Genomic DNA, 22,167 nt, shown 5'->3' with positions numbered 1-22,167 from the left:
CATCGGAAATATAGCATTACATCACCTGCTCACCAATGGATCCTCTGCAGTGAATGGGTGCCGTCAGAATGAGAGTCCAAACTGATAAAAACATCACAGTAATCCACGTGACTCCAGTCCATCAATTAATGTCTTACTCTATACCAGTCCATAATCTATAATAAGGCTTCCTCCTGTGAAAAAGTCCATCCTCTGTTGTGTTGTCCTCTCACATCAAAATCCACCAACATATTTGTTTTGAACTGTTTGGGACTGTTTTCGCTTGTAAACGGTGCTTGATCTCTGATCTGATTCAAAAGAGATGGCTTTTTCTCTTGACTTGTATTTTAGCCAAGCCAACAGTTTGAAGTTAAAAACATCTTAATGATGAATTTGTTAATTGCAAACATGCAGCCTTTTGCTTCACAAGATTAAATAATAGATTATTTTTTTATCAGCTCTTTGGACTCTCATTCTGACGGCACCCATTCACTGCAGAGGATCCATTGGTGAGCAAGTGATGTAAGACAAAATTTCTCAGAATCTGTTCTGATGAAGAAACAAACTCATCTACATCTTGCAGGGTGAGTGCATTTTCAGCAATTTCTCATTTTTGGGTGGATTATTCTTTTAAAAGCGGTCATTAATTCATCTGACTAAAGGGTTTCCGTGCCTATTTTTGCTGTAGTGAGCTGAAAAAATAATGATGTGGATGTTGTTTCTGTATTATTTGGGGAAGTGATGTCATAAAGAATTGTTTAGTATGGCCAATAAGAGCCCAGAACCAAAGAACAGAACCTCAGACTGCCACCCAAAAGCTGCAGTGGTTCTCTGGGCCACAGCCCCGTTCCACCTCTCTTGCATTTTGTGTGCGTGAGTGTGTGTATGTTGATGTGTTTGGTGTTTGCTCATTACAAATACAGGCCAAATCAGTTGTATCCAGGACACCAGTGTTGGGATTACAGCATCTACAACAGATGTGTTTCATTTTTGTTATGTTTACATTCATATATAGCTGTGGATGTGTTGCTTGTGAGTGAGAACAGTTGAAAGCGCATTTAATCTCTGAAAATCTCTCCATTCAAATTGCAAATGTAACTGCTGGCATCGCTTCAGCCTGCTCTGTGCTTCCTACTCAGTGGCTACTCGGTACATAATCGATGTGCTTTAGCTTTACAGTACAAGAATCACGCAGAAATCACAACAATTCACACTGAACATTTACCAGTGCTCTATGACTCATACAGGCTCGTGTTAATGAGTTTTTAGCGTTTAAGCTTTTGTTTTTGTGCAGAAAGGCAGGAGACACTTTCTTTATCCACACACACTGAGACTTTGTGAGCATGTACTGCCTACATAGACAGCATCATATACTTCTAATATATGCAATTAATTATGCAGCTTTCTAAGATACCTGACTTTGGACATATTTTAGGCAGCATTGCTTGTATTCATTAAGTTGAATCGCTTATTGACTAATAGGAAATTTAGTTTTTTATATAAATTAACACTAATTGTTTCACCATTAAATTGATCAAAGTGACAGGAAAGACCGTTATAATGTCACAAAACATTTAGATTTAAAATAAGTGCTGTTCTTCAAATTTGTATTCATTAAAGAATCCTGAAATTTTTTTATTATGGTTTCCACAAAAATATTAAGTTGCACAAATGTTTACAACATTGATAATATTAAGAAATGTTTCTTGATTTCTGAAGCATCATGTCACACTAAACACTGGAGTAATGGCTGCTGAACATTTAACTTTGCCATCACATAAATAAATTACATTTTAAAATATATTCAATTAGGAAAAGTTATTATAAATTGTAATAATATTTTACAATATTAATGTCTTTACTGTATTTTTGACCAAATAAACAAGCTGTCTATTTTTATGCAATCACATTGATATCTTTACGGCATGATAATTTACATGAAACACTGAGTTGCTGCCTATGTAGAGCGTTCCAAATCAGTCACTTCTGATGTTCCCTGTGTAGGTAGTAGACAGCAAGGCAGCTCACTAATTTCTGGAACACAGCCACTCACACACCTCATAAGCTGTTCTGTGCACCAGTATTAGGCATGATAAAGTAAAAAAAATGTATTCACTTTGAACACTCAGTGACTTTCAGCGTTCTGCTTGTTTTCTGCCAGCATGTGTTGTTGAATGTGTCTGGTGTGAGTCAGAGGGCAGCTAAAGTAGATCACAGTAGATCTTCACCACATCTGTGCACATGTGTGCATGTGTGTCTTTCAGATGGTTTGTGGTAAAGGTAGCAGTCTTACAAACCTTATTACAGCATTGGGCTCAAATGTAGGGTGTTTAGGAATTGCTCTTCATGTCTCAGCCTGGGTCAGATCACACACACACCTATGCACTCACACATGCACACTTGAGTTAACTGAACACTGCTGTTGACTGGGGAGGGTTGTTATGAATATGCGGGTGGGCCTTCATGTAGTATCATGGTTGAGCATGAAAGTCAGCTGCAACCACCAGCTTTGAACTTTTCTACTGCCAGCTAACACTTCCAGCTGTTTAGATGCAGGTGAACTGGTTTAAAAGAGATTTCAGATGATGTCACTATAACCTTGAAGTCACACAAGTCTTACAAATGTATCAGGGGTCTGAGTCTCTCTCTCTCTCACACACACACAAACACACTCCTCTTCAGCCTGGTGATGAAGCAGATGGTGGTTATGTTCATCTATTGTTGTTTTCTTTCTTTTTTGTTTTGTTTTTTACTCTTCTGTCACAAAAATATCATGTTTTATTTTCAGGGAATTATGCATGAAATTTACCTTAATTTAATTAATTTATGTCCGCTGATTTATTTATTTTGAATTCTTTTGGTCAACAGAAAAATAAAAAAATATATTTGAAAACTCTCTGGTATCAGTTGTCATAAATTTTATCTGGTCAAAGCAGCCTATTTCAATCCGATTGTGTCACATGGTCACCAACAGTTACAAATGTAAAATCATATTTTTGCTATATCAGTAGGGTAGCACAATTGAGGTAATTGAATATATAATTAATGTAAATTTTATCCGCACACTGGCTTTCTTAGCAAAAACTGTATTTTTCATGCAAGTTAAGGGTGGGGAGAGTTGTCACGTGTTTTAATATCATGAATTTATACTGATATTAAAACATTTCTTAATTACAATATGATAAAACTGTGATTTGTCATTTTTGTGCAAGGTTTATATTTGTGCTATTTCATTAAATATTTAGTTTCAGAATTATTTTATCAAATTAATATTTTGTTTTATAATTATAGGCTGTTTAATGGCATAACTTACCTTAGAAAGTCTGACAACGTGCCTGCGATTAGTCAAAAAAGGTAAATATTACCTATACAAATCAGCTATTTCGTTTTTCCTACGCAAAAATAACAGTTTGAAGTCGTAGAAAGGTATAGCTGAGCTATTCACTGGTGTAAATGTGTGACAACTAACCCCAGTCTCGTTTTATAAGCTGATCTCCTCTTGTCCCCTTCGAAGAAAATGTGCTAAAACAAGCTACTTATGGTAATTCGGACTATTTGCTGTGTTAAATAGAAATGTATTGATCTTTCTAGTCAACTCAACCCTTTTCTACTGTAGTGCGCTGTCCAGCCCCGTGGTGCTGAAATGATTCTCCAGCATTTGCTGTGAAAGAGATTTAGTGGGCGGGTCTTAGAAAGAGGCAAGACGTGATTGATGCGCCACTGCGCCAATCAAAACGCAGCAATCAGGAATTCGTTAACACGTTAAACCACTGGAGTCATGAGCTGGGAGGAGGCGAGTGCCGCTGGCTCGGGAGCGGATGAGGGGTGCGGGACAATGTTGTAGCCAATTAAAGCAAAAAGTGCCTTATGTTCGGGACCGAAAGATCATTTAATGAGCCGGAGCGGTCCCTTATGAGACGGGCTGCGGGTCTGGAGCTCGTTGAGGAGAGAGGTTGCTCGGATTAAATGCTACTTATGCTGCGGCTTTGCGCCCGGTCTTGAGCTCTGCGGCAGGTGAGGAGCTGAACCGGGCCGGGACGCCCTTATGGATCGGCAGCATGGATGCTTTCAGTTTCTCCTTTAACAGCAGCGGCGGCCCGGACAGCAAAGACAGCGATGAAGCCGCAGAACCCCAGCCGGAGTTTGGCCCTGCGGCGGCGGCGGCGACCCCGTCCGGAGCCGGTTACTGGACCGCCGTGTTCGATTACGAAGCTACCGCCGAGGATGAGCTCAGTCTGCGGAAGGGGGATCGGGTGGAGGTGTTATCCAAAGACTCGCTGGTGTCCGGGGATGAGGGGTGGTGGACAGGTATGATCGAGGACCGGGTCGGTATTTTCCCTAGTAACTACGTGAGCAGTAACGGCATCTCGGAGAAGATTCGGGACACGCCGGAAGACTATGGCGATTATTCGGTGCCTCAGTTACATTGTGAGTAATCATATAGGCTATGTATCTACATAAAACATACGTACACCCGCCTCCACTGAGAAAATAGCATGCTTTATGTTTTGTGTTTAGTTGTTTTTGCACACACTGATCATTAACTACATCAACACAGATTTTGCTGCACATTCTCTACCGAGGGGGAAAAAACCTAAACCAATCTAAGATGGTTTACTGATCTTCCAGCATGGCTAAACTGGAGCTCAGTTCAAAAGAAAGTCAAACAACATTGGACCCCATTGACTTTCATTGTATGAAAGGAAAACTGAGACATTTTTAAATATGTTTTACATTAAGATTTGTATACGTTTGTTTATACATTATGATTTGCTCCCATTTAGACACAAGAACAGCAGTGAAGTCAGGCACTGATTTTGAGTGATGGGGCTCATTCCAGTTCATCCCAGAGGGGTTCGGTGTGGTTTACATCTGGATTCGTATTCCACACCAGACTCAGTAAAACATTTAATTGCTGGCATGGTTTTTTCCTCGTACTTTAAGCCATTTAGTGTATTTGTTGATATGAGGTCCTTGATTTGTTTTTATGTGAATTCAATGTGTGTTTGTGTTGTGCTTACAGTGAGGAAGCGTATCTGCTATGTTTTGCATCTCTCATGCTCTCTGTTATCGTGTGAGTGCCCTTGTGTTGTCAGCCGCATGTCATGTGTTGCTGGTGGTCGTCTGCTTTTCCTGAATGGCTGCTGGCCTACTTTTTATCATGTGGTTCTTGCCAACTGCAATATTAATAAGAGACACAGTGGCCCAGACACCGTCATCCCGTCAGCGGCGGAGAGTCGATTGCACGCACATCTTTGTTTTACTGCTTTCCATTTTCTCCCACGTCAGCCATCATTTTTAAACCACATATCTCACAGTGTGATTCTGCTTTCTGCAGATTAACGTCAGTCTCTTTCTGCCTGACTCTATCAGGCATTTGTGCTGTTATTCATATGAATTGCATGTAAATCAGAATAAATTCCTGTTTGTTTTCATATTTAGCCCCTTTCTGATTCAGTCTCTCAAATAAACATGATGAATCACACTGTATTCCCAGATGGAATGACATATACACTACCTTTAAAAAGTTTGGAATAATTAAAATTAAAAAGGCAGCATTTATTTGATCAACAATATTATAAAAGCAGTAATATTATGAAATAGCATTACAATTTAAGTAACTCTTTTCTATTTTAATAGATTTTAAAATGTAATTTATTCCTGTTTTGGCAAAGCTGAATTTTCAGCAGTCATTACTCCAGTCTTTAGAGTCCCATAATCCTTCAGAAATCATTCTATGATGATTTGTGGCTTATTATTATCAATGTTTAAACCGTTTTTTTCTGCATAATATATTTGCGGAAACTGATACACTACCATTAAAATATTTGTGGTAGGTAAGATTAATATATATATATATATATAATTTAAAACTTTTATTCAGCAAGGACACAATAAATTGTTCAAAAGTTAAATTAATCAAGGACATTTATAATGTTTCAAAATATTTCTTTTTTAGATAAATACTATTCTTTGAATTTTATATTTATCAAAGAAAAAAAATGCATTGCGGTTTCCACAAAAACATTAAGCCACAAAAGTTTTCAACACTGATAATATTCAGAACCATTATCAATAATTGAGCACCAATAATAATTTATCACTAAATCAGCATATTAGAGTGATTTCTGTAGGATCATGTGACACTGAAGACTGGAGTCTGCCATCACATGAATAAACTATGGTTTAAAATGTATAATATAGAAAACAGTTAATATTACTGTTTTTACGATATTTTGATCAACTAAATGCAGCTATTTTAGTTTTGATCAACTAAAAACCATTAGAGATTTCAAAAACATTAAAAAACACAGCAGTGTTTGAGGCAAATTCTCTCTTTCTCTTCAGTGCTTCAGATAGATTTCAGTGAGCTGGTGCTGAGGAAATGATCGGCGTTGGAGGTTTTGGAAAAGTGTACCGTGCCATTTGGAAAGGGATGGAGGTGGCGGTGAAAGCCGCTCGACGGGACCCTGACGAGGACATGTCGCAGACATTGGAGAGCGTCCGTCAGGAGGCCAAGCTCTTTGCCATGCTGAGACACCCCAACATCATGGGCCTTCTGGGAGTGTGCCTGCAGGAGCCCAACCTCTGCCTGGTAATGGAATACGCCCGCGGCGGGGCGCTCAACCGGGCTCTGGCTGGGAAACGCATCCCTCCTCACACACTGGTGGACTGGGCAGTACAGATTGCAAGAGCCATGCTGTACCTGCACTGCCAGGCCATCGTACCTGTCATCCACAGAGACCTGAAGTCCAGCAACAGTAAGACATCTGTCAACATTATTAGACCTTATGCTGAGGGATTTTAAAAGTTTTATGCCAAGGACCACAAATAATTATAACCCTCTTGCTAGCCCCCCTCTTCCTAAAACATAATGGCAGCTATATAATGTCATGTAGAAAGACACTTTTATACTGTTAGTGGAAAATAATCAACATCATAGTATAAAGAAAATATATATTGTTACCATAATTAATTAATAGGATAAAATAATTGATATTTTGATATATTTTATGTTAAAAAAGCAAAGTATTTATTTAATTTTTGTGTTCATTTGACAGTTTATCTTTTTTTCTACCCACTATATTTCAATTTCTTTCTCACCCACTATTAGAGTAATGTTAGATGTATAAACCTTTAAAAAGATTTGGGTTAAATTTAGTATTATTTACTAGGACTGTCAAAAAAATTAAATAGTTTTCAAAAAGAAAATGAAACAGTAATAATCTCAAATTCATTATTATTCATTAATATTTTGTTAACATTTAATTCTTAGACATTCAGATATTTAATTTCTGAAGTTAACATGGTAAAATTTGACAACCTTAAAAACGTCTTATACATTTTTTTCTAAAATCCCCTTATATCTTTAATATATTTAATAAAATATTTTATATCTGAAGTGAACATGTTAATTTTGACAACTTTAAAAAATTCATTTTGCGAATTTTTTTTCTCTTTTTTTCACTAATATATTTATTATACTTTATAATACATTTAATATCTAATGTTAACATAGTATCATTGACAACCTTAAAAAATGCATTTTGCAAAATCTTTTTTTTTCTCTTATATTTTCTCCCAACACCCCTTTGCAGACCCCAATTTGAAAACCTTGGAATATGCAGCAATTTCATAGTCTGCCCGTTTTAATGTGTATATGGTTGTTTGTGTTAGTGGTTTGTATAGTATTGTGCATAGAAGGAGTTTGTATTGGTGTGTGTTTTTGTAGCTGGAGGGCTTGGCTGGTGTATTGGCTCTCCGAGTGTGTAAGTGGTTTGTAATCCTGTGTTTGGCAGTTGACTTGTCTGATTGGATCCTATAAACCCAAAGCGTATTACAGAGGATTTGCATTCACCTTCACTCCCTGCCACTTGATTGGCTACTCAAAACATGTCCTGGGCTCTCATAGGCTACTCAGATATGATTAGCATAGGATCTTGCAGACATAGGACCTTTTCATTGGTTGTGTTGTGGAAAAACAAAGTCAGCTAATTTTAACAACACAAACTTAGACAAAAACACATGGAATATTACAGCCAAGCTGTGATGTACATAAAGAAGCTTTTGAACTGTAAATCTAACATTAAACTACACAACCAACCATCACTGGATTTGACTCATGACCTTTTCCATTCATGCAATACTGTGTTCTAATGAGGTTTAGAGTTGGTGAAGTTGTTACAGTGAAAGCTTTGACCAGTTCAGTACCACTCTGGTGGACAGCTCCTTTACAAAGCTGCCTGTCAATCAATTGCTGAAGACTTCTGTTTTTTGCTATAGTCATAGTAACCTCTGTTTCATGTACTTAATCATCATTATTGACATTATCCCCACCCCACAGTTCTGATTCTGGAACGCGTGGAGAACGACGATCTGAGCAACAAGACTCTGAAGGTGACAGATTTTGGTTTAGCTCGGGAGTGGCATCGAACAACGAAGATGAGCGCAGCGGGGACGTACGCCTGGATGGCCCCTGAGGTTATCCGCTCCTCGACCTTCTCCAAGGGCAGTGATGTTTGGAGGTGGGCACCAAGAAATGTGTGTAAGTGTGTGTGTTTGTGACCTAGCTACACCAAAGGCAAGTCATTCCACATGGCAACCATCTTGGCAAGTCTTCAGCATCTCGTATTGTCCCTGTGTAACCTTATTAAAAGAACAAATATGTTGAGAAAATTCTCCAGAAATGATTTTAGCCCATTTGGGACTTCTTCAAAAACATATATTGTTTATAAAAAGTGTAAAGAATGTCTTTATTATGAAATAAAAATGGAAAAAAATGTAGGCTTAGGTTTTGATTAGTCTGTAGTTACTGTAATTTGCTTAATCTAAGAATAATAGAAGTGTTCTTATTGTTAACTAAAACTATTAAAAATAATTTTGGTAATTGAAACTCTTCTGAAATAAAAAAAATCCTTGTTTCTTTTTCAATTTTTCAAAAAACAAGAATTATGCTTGATTTTCCGTTCTTAAGCTCCTGGTTAGAAAATGAATTAACGACTTGAATATTCCATCTCTGCATGTGGGCGGGAATAAAACGCCCCTTTCCGCTGATTGGTCAACCAAACATTAAACCGTGCCATCATTAGTTCTTCCTCAGTTCTGCGCAGCAGAAAACAGTCCTGCTGCTACAGTTATATGCATTCTTAACGCGTTTATTGCAACTATATTTAATTACTTTCTCACCAAACAACCAGACTAACAAATGGCTAATGAATAGCCCATACTGGGGCAGAGCCTATAGACGGCTTACTTCTATATGGGCATAATTTCGGCAACCTGTGCGAGAAATAAGTTATTAAAAAAGTTATAAGTTATTATTTTCTCATAGCTTAATATTAATTTATTCACATCTGTAGTCATAGCTACCCCCTAGCCTACATCTTGTCACATTGCCTGTTTTATTGAGCTGAGTTTTGGACAAGAGATAAAGTTGAAATTATATAGATATGTAAAGATATATATAAAACAAAACAGACACGGGCGCCCGCACGCGCACGTAAAAAAGTTAATAGTTTTTTTAAGTAAAATTTTAAAGATATTTTTTAAACGTTTGCTGCATGGATTAAAAATAACTTTTATAAAATAAAAATTTTTAGGGACAAAAAAAAACTAATTCTTTCTGGCGGGGCAATGCCCCCCTTTGCTCTAATTTATTTTCTAGCCCTGAATGTAAAAACGGAAAATCAATCATAATTAATGTTTTTCATTTTTTTGAAAAATTTAAAAACGAAAAAATGAACCGTTTTCTTATTTTTCTGTTTTTAATATTAAATTAAAAAACGGAAGATACCCTGATTCAATCACTATCCCTTTAAAGTTTTCCCCCCTTTAAAAAAAAAAAAAACTAAAATGACCAGCAGTTGGAGGTAAATGTCTTTATGAGTCATTCATTCGATTTGATTCGTTCAAAACGCGGATTCATTCAGAAACTAAACACCGTGGTGTTGCTCGGAGACGCACAACAGTTCTGCTGTGGCTTTAATATAGGTAATATTTTTGTTGGCAAAACTGAGCAAAACAGACAATATTGTGTTTAAAATATAACACAATATTAACTTATTATTTACTGTACTGTTGTTGGACAAACGATATAAATATGAGACAAAAACTCATACAGGAGCATTTTTGCCCCAAAATCTTGAATTTTAGGGCATAACTGCAGTTATGGAGTTGTTTCCCTGCATCATGTTTGTCAACAGTCAACTGTATGAAATATAAGATTACGTAGAGGTCTGGGGGCGGGGCCAGTGTTAACTATGTTAAAACATTTTAATAGCGTTATTTTTTAATTAAGTTAACACATTAAACTGACAGCCCTAATATATATAGATAGATAGATAGATAGATAGATAGATAGATAGATACTAAATACTATACTGAATAGAAGTCATTTATTTATTAAGGTCAGAATGGGATACACGATACATAATGGTGGGAACAAATCATACAGTTGAAGCACAAAATTGTACAGCCATAGTACAGTTTTGTTGGCTAAACTATAGGTCACAGATGGCAGTGTCCAATGAAGGTTTTGGTTACCACGGTAACAAACAAATAGTGTCATTAGCCCAGTTTCTGAGGCTGATCTGTGTGTTGTTTGGTGCTGTGCTTAGCTATTAGTGTCTAAATTTTGCTTCTCACCACAAGTCCTGATTACAGAGTACAGAAGGGGAGGGATGGATAGTAAAGAGATAAAAATAGAAAACATCACAAACTGTCAAAGCTCTGTGGATACTTTGTTCTCTACTTTTAACAAGGTGTTTAATATTAACAAGGTGTGATGTGTTTGTGTTGTGTGTGTGTGTGTGTGTGTGTGTGTGTGTATGGCTGCAGAACCAGTTGATTGTACTCCATTTGATTCACTGCTACTGTAAATAGAGCTTGAAATCTGCAGTAATATTTATCATTTATAGTATTTTTAAAGGATTTGTGCCAAACATTTGCTGATGTCTTTGCTTCTTTTTTATTAGGTTTCTGTCAGACTGTCAGCAAGGCAACATTTTTTGCCCAGTTGGCCACTGAAGCATGTATTTTACATTTGAAAGAATATGACACTACAAAGAGACACTTTGAAATGTTAATACAGTGATTTTTTTTTTGTTGTTTACTTTGGAACACAGTAGCTGTCATACATTTTATAGTGTTTCTGTTTTATAGGATTCTGCTAGTCCTTGCACAAAAAATGTTGGTGACAGCTTGTTATGTTAGTAGTCATGTTTAAACTTCAAACTCTCTGTCTGTGTGTGTCTTTCTCTCAGTTATGGAGTTTTACTGTGGGAGCTGTTGACGGGAGAGTTGCCATTTCGTGGCATTGATGGTCTGGCGGTAGCTTATGGTGTGGCCATGAACAAACTGTCCTTGCCGATCCCCTCCACCTGTCCTGAGCCATTTGCCCGGCTGATGGAAGGCACGAATCTCATATACAGCAGTTCTACTGCAACTTATTAACTTAAGAACTACGTGTAACTAAATTCTTGCCATCATTTACTCACCCTCCAAAAATTGCAAGTATCAAAACCTGGCAGCTGTGGTTGCCAGAAGTTCATCATAAAAAGTACTGTGACATTGTTTCTAGTATTGGGATGCCTGTATATACTACAACTTAAAAATAAAATAAAACACTATATGAAATATATATAAACTATGTATTAAAATAATAAATTAATACTGAATAGAAGTAATTTAGATATTAAGGTTAATTTAAAAATACCGTGACAATGTTTCTGGTATTACAGGATGCCTGTATGTTTTACAATTTATGTTATATGACATACTGTTAACATTCCTATCTAATTGAAGTGCCAAAATCTGTTTTTTACTTTAAAATCTACTGGTAACCTCCATAATAATACAGGTGGTAAAATGGAAAGCAATGTGATAAATCGTTCTCCATTTTGTGTTCATCTGAGGAAAAAATTCGTACAGTAAATGATGACAGAATTTTCATTTTTGTTTGAACTTTCTGTTTAATTGAATGAGTTTGAAGACAATATATAGAAATGAAAATAGATTTACTAATCAAAAGGCTCATAGTCCCACCCGCACCCCATCTCTGAATGCTCAGCTGGCATTCTTTTCAGCTGACCGTCTGTCTGTGGTGTTTGTTTCTCTCACCTGCTGTAGACTGTTGGAATGTGGACCCTCATGCACGACCCCCCTTCACCAGTATTCTAGACCAGCTGACGGCTATTGAAGAGTCGGGCTTCTTTGAAATGCCGGCAGAATCCTTCCAATCCCTGCAGGATGACTGGAAGCTGGAGGTTCAGGAGATGTTTGACCAGCTCAGAGCCAAAGAGAAGGTGTACAATAAAAACTATTTTATATAGATACATAGAAAACATAGATAAAATACATAGATACTACTGACAAATCTAAATCCAAACTCTATGCCTCAAAGAAAACTTTTGCTTTTGTATTTTAAGAAAATATATATATATATATATATATACATATACTAATCAAATGTTTGAGTTGGAAAGTTTTTTTGTTTTAATTTTTTTAGGCTGCATTTATTTGATAACATATACATACAGTAAAAGCAGTGATGTTGTGAAATATTTTTTACAATTTAAAACAGTAGTTTTCTGTTTTATTATATTTTAATATGTATTTTATTCCTGTGGTGCTTAATGTTTTTTTTTTTTAGAAATTTTTAAGATTCTTTGATGTATAGAAAGTTCAAAAGAAAAACATTCATTTGAGATAGAAATCTTTTGTAACATTGTAAATGTTTTTACTGTCACGTATTTGATTAATTTAATGCATCCTTACTGAATAAAAGTATTAATTTCTTTCAAAACAATTCTTATTGACCTCAAACCTTTTAAACAGTTTGTATATAAATTTCTCCCCAAAATACTTTGCACACACTTGCTAAGTAAAAGTTAAATAAACCCAAAAAATACCAGAAGATTACAGTCAGAAGATTTAGTAAGCATTTTATTTGCTGTCTAATCTCTGTTAAACTCACTACTGTGGTGATGCCAAAGTCAGTATGACAAAATGCTCATTAAACTCTTAATTGGATGTGTGCCAGATGAATTTACCAGATTATACACACTACATAGAGCAGAATGGTGAGTAAGTTGAATCTATCAAGTTCTCTTTCTTGCTGTAGGAGTTGAGATCCTGGGAGGAGGAACTGAGTCGTGCAGCTGTACAGCAGAAGTATCAGGAAGAGGCTTTGCGGCGGCGGGAGCAGGAATTGGCGGAGAGAGAAATTCACATTCTGGAGCGAGAGCTCAATGTCATCATTCACCAGCTGTACCAGGAGAAACCACGAGTTCAAAACCGTCATGGAAAGTTCCGGCGCAGTCGTCTTAAACTGCGTGATGGGAACCGCATCAGCCTGCCTTCTGGTTAGTATTTCATGGTATTAAATAAATGCATCCTGCAAACAGCACTACTCATGTAAGGCAAACAAGATTCAACTCACATTTGGTAAAATTATACATTTTTCAATTAGAATTAAGCATAAGCATTTCCACAAAGCATTTCTCACATTTTGTGTCATCTTTCACAATGCATTGTGGGATTGCCTATATGCAAGTGTATATAATGTGAATTTTTGTTTATATAATAGTATGTTTGTGTTTCAGATTTCCAGCATAAGATTACAGTCCAAGCTTCTCCTTCTTTGGACAGAAGGCGGAGCCTCCTGGGCAGTAACTCCACCCCTCCAAACAGCCCCCCTGTTTTGCCACGCCTCCGAGCGATCCAGTGTAAGTGTGTTTATGAATCTGATTGATTTTGTGTATATTATTGTAAATGTTTGGGTCTGTATATGGTCAGGTTCCTAATATAGAATATCCTTCATGCTGACAGTGACTCCAGGGGTCGGATGTCAAGCCTGGGGTCGTAATGCTGCATTTCAGTTTGATGAAGACGAGGAGAGAAAGGCTTCACGCAAGAAAGGGAGAACGCAAAGGGAACACAGTGCTGATGAGAGGTGTGCGTGTATGTGTGTTTCTTAACAAAGCATAAACCTTCACCAAATGTTTATACAATCACAAACTTCCACGTGCATGTGTTCCTCACTCAGTTTGAGGACTCCTAAAGAGGGCAGTCGGCAGCGTTCCTGCAGTGCTCCAAACCTGCGACGTTCCCCCAGACACAGTCCCGCTGTTCCTGGCGTGTGCAGCCTGGCAGAGACTGGTAACACTCACATTACACTTGATGTTTGGCATATTCATTGACAATTCTGAATGTTTTCCATTTGGAGTCTACCCATACTACATCCTTGTTACATTCACAATAATACTGATGCACTGACCTGAACTGAATTGACAGTGATTTTTAAAAGTGGACGTTCACCTTATCAGTTTTCTAAATTTATCTTGTTCATCTTATTGTGAAAGATTCATCCATAAATGTGTTCAATTTTTAACAGTTTTTATGAGCTTGTAATTGTTAATCAAAAAGTCATAACTGGATCTTGCGGCGATACAACAGATTTCTCTTTAGTGATATATGCTGGATATCTCCAATCATTTATTCTGCTCAAACTTTGTCCCTTTCTTACAATCAATAACAAATTCTAATAACTGCTGAAATTGTAATTTTAGTAATATTCTAGTATTTAATTAATGTATACACATAAATATGTTGTCATACACACAACTTGTGGGGTTATTTCCAGAAAAATAATATTTAGTCATTAACCATAATGATGCCTTCATTTATTTTTAGAAAATTATTTAAAAACAGTGGGGAGACATTTTGTGATGCTGTATGGCAGAAGTATAATTTGTAAGTAAATATATTCTAAACAATGTAAAAAAAATTATATCTATCAAAGAGGAAATAGCCAATAATTAGCCAGAATTAATCATTGTAAAACATGAGTTGGAATAATGAAATTTTTCTGTTGTGTGACTCTAATTACTTTTTTATTGCAATTCAGTAAATTCCTCTTCCAGTAATTCCAGTTCAAATTACAATTCTTCATCCTGTGGATCGTGGCCAAATTCCAATTTTTGCCCAACTCTGTGTCACACGGCCATGCACTCCTAAGTGGATTCTTTAAATCACATAACATTTGTTAGATTGAAAATTTTTGATGCTGACATTATGTTGGCATCACTGCATCATGCTGATGACATATTTTCATTATTTTGACATTTCTGTCATCTCACTAGCAATAGACCAGTTTAAGCTCATCTAACTAGGTTGAAATGTCACAGATTTTTTTACATTATAATATTAGCAACAAAGGATAATTTAAAAAAAGCATGAATCAAAAAACTTCATCCTGTAACTGTCAAGATGTGAAAGCTGGTTATGGTGCAACTTTGTGAAATCTTTCTCCCCCTACTCGTCTCTTTCTCTCTCTGTAGAAAATGAGGACTGCTGCCTCCCATCGGAGTCAGCTGACTCCCCTGGCCAATCATACCTCTGCATCCCGTTCCACAGGGATGGATCCACTACGGATAGTTACGGCATGGAGTGCGGCACGACTGGAATGGCTTCTGACTTTTCCCCCAGTTATACGCGTCGGAGCCCCAGTGGAAGCCGTAGATCAGAACTGGTGTTGCTGGGCTGCGGGGCGGCTCTGGCTGCTGTGGGTTTAGGTCAAAATCTATTGGACCTGATGCGTGTGGAAGAGAGTGTACGTCCGCGATGGGAAGGGCTGTTTCACCGTAGCGGAGGTCTAAGTCGTGGTGCCAGCCCACCCACACGCAAACTCTTCAAACGGGAAAGTCCCCGTCGCCCTCCCCCTCTGCCCACGTCCCTCACACTCCTGTCTCTTTCATCTGTGTCTGATTGTAACTCAACCCGATCTCTTCTGCGCTCCGACAGTGAAGAGCTGCTCGTGCTACGCCCACCTACGCCCCCTGCTCCGCCCCCTGGACAGACCCCACCTCCTCTGAACCCACTGGTCAACACCCACCTGGAGAGCTTTAAACGGCACCCTCGACAGTCTCTGACGCCCACACACGTGCCCTCTGCACCCAGTGCCGCCTGCAGGCTTCATCGCACACCTTCAGATGGCGCGATAAAGATGGGCTCGCCTGCCCATAACAACCACAATCCCGCCCCTACCACACCCTCCAAAACAACAGGTGAGAAACTCATGCAAACATCTTGGTCAATGACAGGATGCTTATGTTTCTGGGTCTATTTTTTATTAAAAATAGGGGGATTCTGTCCTGATACAATAATAAAAAAATAAAATGATGACATTCTTAAAAAGAATATATAATTAGGAAGTTTGGCATAATCTTTTATTATTATTTATCCAGAAAAGAAAGATATTTTAATAAAACAACTTCACTGTTTATTCATACTAAAATAGTTTAAAATATATTTTTTAAGTTATATTGTTCACATTTTTTAAATATTTTTTTCAAATATTTGTCAAAATCATGTGGTGCAACCAACATGCAGAAAAAATATTTTATTTTAAAATTCACAAGTCTTTTAAAATTAGATTAAATTCTCATAATATTTAATATATATTATACATAAATAAAAATATATAATATGATTTGATAATATATTAGATATATAAATAATATAATGTATAATAACTCATAAATTATTAAATATTGGTTTATTTATATATATTGGAGTTGAATTGATAATTAAAATGCAGGGTCAGAGAGCACTCAGATTTGATCAAAAATATCTTAATTTGTGTTCCAAAGATGAACAAAGGTCTTACGGGTTTGAAACGACATGAAGGTGAGTAATTAATGACAGAATTTTCGTTTTTGGGTGAACTAACCCTTTGAATTGAAACGTTTCTTAAAAATGGTATAAAAGTTTTGTAAAACTACATAAAAACCAACAAAGAGTACATTTAGAGAGAACTTGGTACATGTTTTAAACTAGATATTTCCAACCTATTTAAAATATTCCTTTTCTTGATCCGTCATTGATCCCTCAGTCATTGATCCACACAATTTGAATTCCTTTCACAGGAACTGATTCAGTTCATAGCTGTAATTTGGTTTCAGTTTGTGCCTTTTGTGATGCTCTATGCACAGTGACTCCGTGGACCTTAAGTGAGGATCCCTCACAGGTGCCTCGTCTTCCTGATCCAAATCTCATCTTTCCACCTACGCCACGTCGGCGCTTCCAGCCTGAGCGTCCCAAGACTCTGGACTTCCTGGCTAGGCCCCGCCCGTGTCCACGAGCTCGCTGTGGATCCCAGTGGGGCGAATCTCCCGCCCACACGTCCAGCACTGAAACCCCATCCACTGTGGAGTTTGGAGGAGGTGTGGCTGTCTTGCCCACTCCAATGGAACCACCAACCCCCTGTTCCCCTTGGGTAAATGACAGCCTTTTGGACCAACAAGATGAAGGACAATACAGGGATGGGACACGGCCTCTCTCGTCAGATTCCAGAGACTCACCTTACAGAGTGCGACCAGGGTTTTGCTCCTGATTTCACCCCTCACAAATTTAGACCCACTTGGTTTCAGATGTAGCACTTAGACTATCAAGTCAATTCAAGGGGAGTTCTGGATACCATGGAGAAAAAAAACTGCTTAAACCAGACTAAGATGGTTTGCTTATCTCAGCAAACATAAGGTTTAAGCTGGTCTTAGCTGGTTTAAGCCTGGTCAAGCTAGCTGGGTGTCGCCCAAGTGCCCAAAACCCCTCTTAAACCAGCCATCAGACCAACTTGACTGGACTACAAGACCAACTAAGACCAACAAACCAACTTGGTCTGGTTTGAATTTATTTTTATTTTTTTTTCAGTATATGTATTCACCATATTAAGAACTGATTTTAGAGAAAAGGATTAATTACCCAGCATAAACCAAAGGTGCTTGGTTTTTGCATAATCCAGATGCAGTTATGGACTATGTCCAATTCAATATTACAGTTTTTCAACATATATATATATACTCCTCATTTTCTTCCTCTGTATTTTGCCTTGTTTTCCAGTACAAATATCTGAACATTCTTAAATCGAGATACATTTACTTGAGAATCAAAATGACTGAATTAAAAGTCCTGTGACTTTATGTTTAAAAGAAGAAAAAATATTTGTCAAATTTAAAGCAACTGTATGTAGTTTTGTGTATTTTTGCAACTTTGGAGCCCCCTACATTTAAGTGAGTGTTGTTCACTGTCTTAAATACAATAGCGGTACACGTGAATTTGTTGTTTCCGTAAAGCCTTTTTCTCTGAATTTAGTACCCTCTCACTAAACTTACAAACTCCCAGAACAGACATTTGGGGGGAGAGTGGGAAAGAAACAGAAGCCACTCACCTTATAAGAAGTTAATGCACCACCATATTTCAAGGGGGGAAAAAATTACCTACAGTTGCTTTAAATGGAAAACAAGTTAATTTGCTTACTCCTTTTTCTCGTTTTAAGCATAAATTCATTTAATTTTGTTATATTTTTCAGAAAACAATTTTGTCATTTTGCTTCACAAAGTAATTAGGTAACACTTTATTTTAAGGTCTCTTAACTAGCTGCTTATTAGCATGCATATTAATAGAATTTTAGCCATTTATTACTAGTAATTAAGCACATATTAATGCCTTATTCTACACTGTAAAAAAAATTCCGTAGTTTTTACAAAATAATTCTGGCAGCTGTGGTTGCCAGAATAATTTTGTAAAAAATACAGAAAATAAAATTTACAGTATAAAACTGTAATGTACAAACAGGGAAATTTGAATGTAAACTACTAAATTCAACAACACACACTGCTATTAAAATCTGTTTTGTACCTTTAACATACTGACAACCACCATAATAATGCAGGTGATAAAAGAGAAAGCCACATGAAGAATCAAAGCTCATCACAGGTAGCTTCAGTACAAGTAGAAGTATATACTAATATATAGAAGGTGCACAGAGTCATTCATGCAAACACAAAACACCATCATGGTAACACACATGATATTTAAATAATGCAATAAACTTTCATTAAACAACAGAAGATGTAACATAAAGCCCAAATGTACATAACTGATAACAAAAACTATTAAAAAACATGATCATTTAAACAAAATACTTTCAAATGTGGAATTCTGGAATTCTGGGAATATCAGTTTACAGTTTTTGACTGTAAATTATACATTGATTTGTTATTTTTACTTCTAAAAACTGTGCAATTAACAGCATTTTACTGTAAAATGACATGAAATGCCTGGATAGATCTTTTACAGTTTGTCCCTGTATATAGTACAGGAACTCACGGTTAATATATTAACAGTTTTTTTCAGTAGCGTTTTTACAAAATTTTACAGTTAAAATAATTTTTTACAGTGTACATGACCTTATTCTACATCCCTAATCCTACCCAATACCTAAACTTAACAACTACCTTACTAACTATTAATAAGCAGCAAATTAGGAATTTATTGAGGGAAAAGTCGTAGTTAATAGTGAATAAGTGTTCCCTATTCTAAAGTATTACCAGTAATTATATTTTGATTTAAGAATGTTTAGATATTTATACTGGAAAACAAGACAAAAATACTGAGAAAGAATATCGTTTATTGCAGTGTGGGGTCTAACAGTGCGTTTTGATAAGTTCTTCTTCAGTAAACTCTACTATTTACCACCAGGCATTATAAGCTATCGAATAAAAATACAATCCAGATGCTTCTTTAATGGCCGGACTGATTTCTGAGTGCTTTAGAAAAGTACAGGGTCTGCAGCTGAGATCTTGAAAGACATTTATCAGGACACTTTTTTTATTTGCAAACTTCTTTTTTTATTCATATTGAGTGTATTATCTCAGCTGTCCTGCTGCGCTGTATTGACTTCCTCTCTGTATGTACTGTACACGCGTCTGCATGTTTATAGTAGATTTAGCTCTCTGAACATAGCACTGAATTAGCTGGGGAACATTGGATGGTTTATTTCTGCTACTCATTGGAGATTTCAGGTTTTATTTTTCATACATAAATCAGATTGTACACCTTTAGAAGTGCTTTTTCCGGTCTCATGAATGTATAGTTCTGTCATACTTCTCATATTTAGACCATTCGAGATCACTGATTGTTCTGTGGTTTTCACTGTAGCATGCAGCACATAGTCTTTCACAAGTAATATGCTTGTTTAGTGACCTCTTCACTATGCAAACCACCAGTATTAAACATGGCAAAACATCTTAAAGAGGAAAGTTAGAATTTATTGGCTCTACATTTTCAGCTCTACAATAGTCAGGTACATTATTGCAGTCTTCCAGTGTTTGTTCATGCTCAGTGTGTGTGGTGTGAATGTGTGTGTGTGTGTGTGTGTGTGTGTGCGTGCGTGCGTGTGTTATGCATGCAATTCAGTGTAACTGATGGATTCCAAGGTGTATGTGCATTGAATTTTGTTGGAGAATTTTGAGAATGCATATTGAATTTGTTTTGCAATTTTTAGTGCAATATTTGTTAATATAAGTTTACATGTTTGTTTATTTATTTATTTAAATTATTTTTATATTTTTCACATTTTTGTTAAGATAAAATTGATGAAGAGAAACATTCCTGTCTACATTTCTGAACATGTTCAGACATTCAAGGTGAACATTCTTTTGCACGTTTACAGCAGTGTTGTCCTCCATCTCAGTCCAATCTTTCATCTCTACACTGGTGAAGAGGCCCTCTAGAGACAAAACAACATTTGGAGACAAAACACAAGTGTTTGTGTCCGTCTTCCCTTTCTGTCACATGAAACATCATTTTTCATGCACACGGCAAAATGAACTTGCAGTTGAATGCAGAGTCCTGAAATGTGGCAAGGAAATTTGGCTGAGGATTTAGGAACTCTCATTTCATTCCATCTGTATGTGGAACAGGGGTGGTTTTTTTTATGGCTTAAAGGAATGTGTAGCCATCATCAGGAGCATCTGCTATCATTTATCAGCACAATCACTGTTGTCCTGAAGAGCAGGTGTTTTGGGTTCAGAAGCTGCTGCTATGAAACTTGTACTTGCACCCGAGCACATTAGACTTGTGTAAGAGCTCGATTAAAGCCCTGAAATGCTGAGATGTGGTGTTTTGTGACCGACTGTCTTAGGATAAAAGTACGCAACTCTAGAAGATGATTTTCACATATTATCATCACAGCAAGTAAATGAGACTAGACTGCCATTTTCCAAATGCATTCTCTATTTCCTCTCTATTAATATGAACATTAAGACAAGACAAACCCATTATTTTTTTCATGCACTGCTTAATTTTGAGATTTTGAGCTATTTTGCTTCCACAACATATCTTGTTTCAAACCAGTAGAAAGAAAACATCCAAAATACACATTTTAGTGTTTGTTTTATTGCTTTATATATTTGCATCTGTAGATTTCAGTTTTTTAAAGGCTGTTTTCTCAAAATGTTGTGTTTTTTTTTTTTGGTCCTGCACTGAGCCAGAAATCTCTACTTTAGCACTTATGTAGACCAGACGTTTCCATTTTATTCCTATCTACATTCTGAAGGTTTTGACAAAGGGCTTCATTCATATATATTTCACTTGATTTATATAAAATTTTATTCTTAAAAACATGGTTAATTTATTTTCTGGCAGTGGACAGTATTTTATGATCCAAAGGAATATTATATGAAAAAAATATGAATTTTGAACATAGCTTTACTCTATGTTCAGATTTCTATTCTGGAATTGTATGCAAACCTATGCATATTTAATTAGATAATACATTATTTGCATATTGAAGCATAACCTTTCATAAAACTTCTAATACAAAACAGTTGTCTTAATGTATTAAGCCACTTGATAAAATCTGACCCACCCTATTCACCATTTTTATTTCAATATTGGTTTATTAATATTTTATTTATATTTAATAACAACATATATGGGATTTATTAAATGTGAGATTATTGTTTTATAGTAATACAACCTCACTGGTCCACATTACTGCAAATTTAAGAAATACTAAATATTTGCTCAGCAATTTAATGAAATTTAATTCTTCTGTTACACACAGAGCATGTCTAGGACAGCTTCCCCATCTGTCTCCAAGAAAGATTTCTCTGCAACCTCACCATAGCAACCAGAATGGAGCACAGAATTGGACTGTTTTGTGTACCTGCTGTTTAGCTGCAAGTAAAACCCATAATAAGCAGTTGAGTACAGTGGAAATATAGATAGATAAAATCCCTTCTCTGTCAAAATTAAAAGATTATCATCAAACTAACATCTTCACTCCTCACCATCAGTAAGAATCAGAGATAAATCAACCCAGCATGAACAAAAAACACACTCCAA

At 36.5% G+C, this 22,167-nt stretch overlaps 1 protein-coding gene across 1 annotated transcript; it reads left to right on the top strand.

Annotated features, from left to right (window-relative positions):
• The first annotated feature begins 3,788 nt into the window (after positions 1–3,788).
• map3k9 (mitogen-activated protein kinase kinase kinase 9) lies at positions 3,789–21,979 on the top strand. The gene is given in 12 exon segments (XM_058796174.1): positions 3,789–4,407; positions 6,328–6,354; positions 6,357–6,740; positions 8,324–8,504; positions 11,241–11,389; positions 12,106–12,281; positions 13,100–13,340; positions 13,581–13,703; positions 13,807–13,930; positions 14,024–14,136; positions 15,318–16,043; positions 16,971–21,979. Coding segments are annotated over 12 exon segments (3,015 nt in total). The 5' UTR covers positions 3,789–4,037; the 3' UTR covers positions 17,372–21,979.
• The last annotated feature ends 188 nt before the right edge of the window (positions 21,980–22,167 follow it).

Source organism: Onychostoma macrolepis, chromosome 13 (assembly GCF_012432095.1).
Source record: "Onychostoma macrolepis isolate SWU-2019 chromosome 13, ASM1243209v1, whole genome shotgun sequence".
NCBI lineage: Eukaryota > Metazoa > Chordata > Actinopteri > Cypriniformes > Cyprinidae > Onychostoma > Onychostoma macrolepis.
The sequence above is the reverse complement of the archived record's forward strand: the minus strand, read 5'-3'. Positions and strand labels throughout refer to the sequence as shown.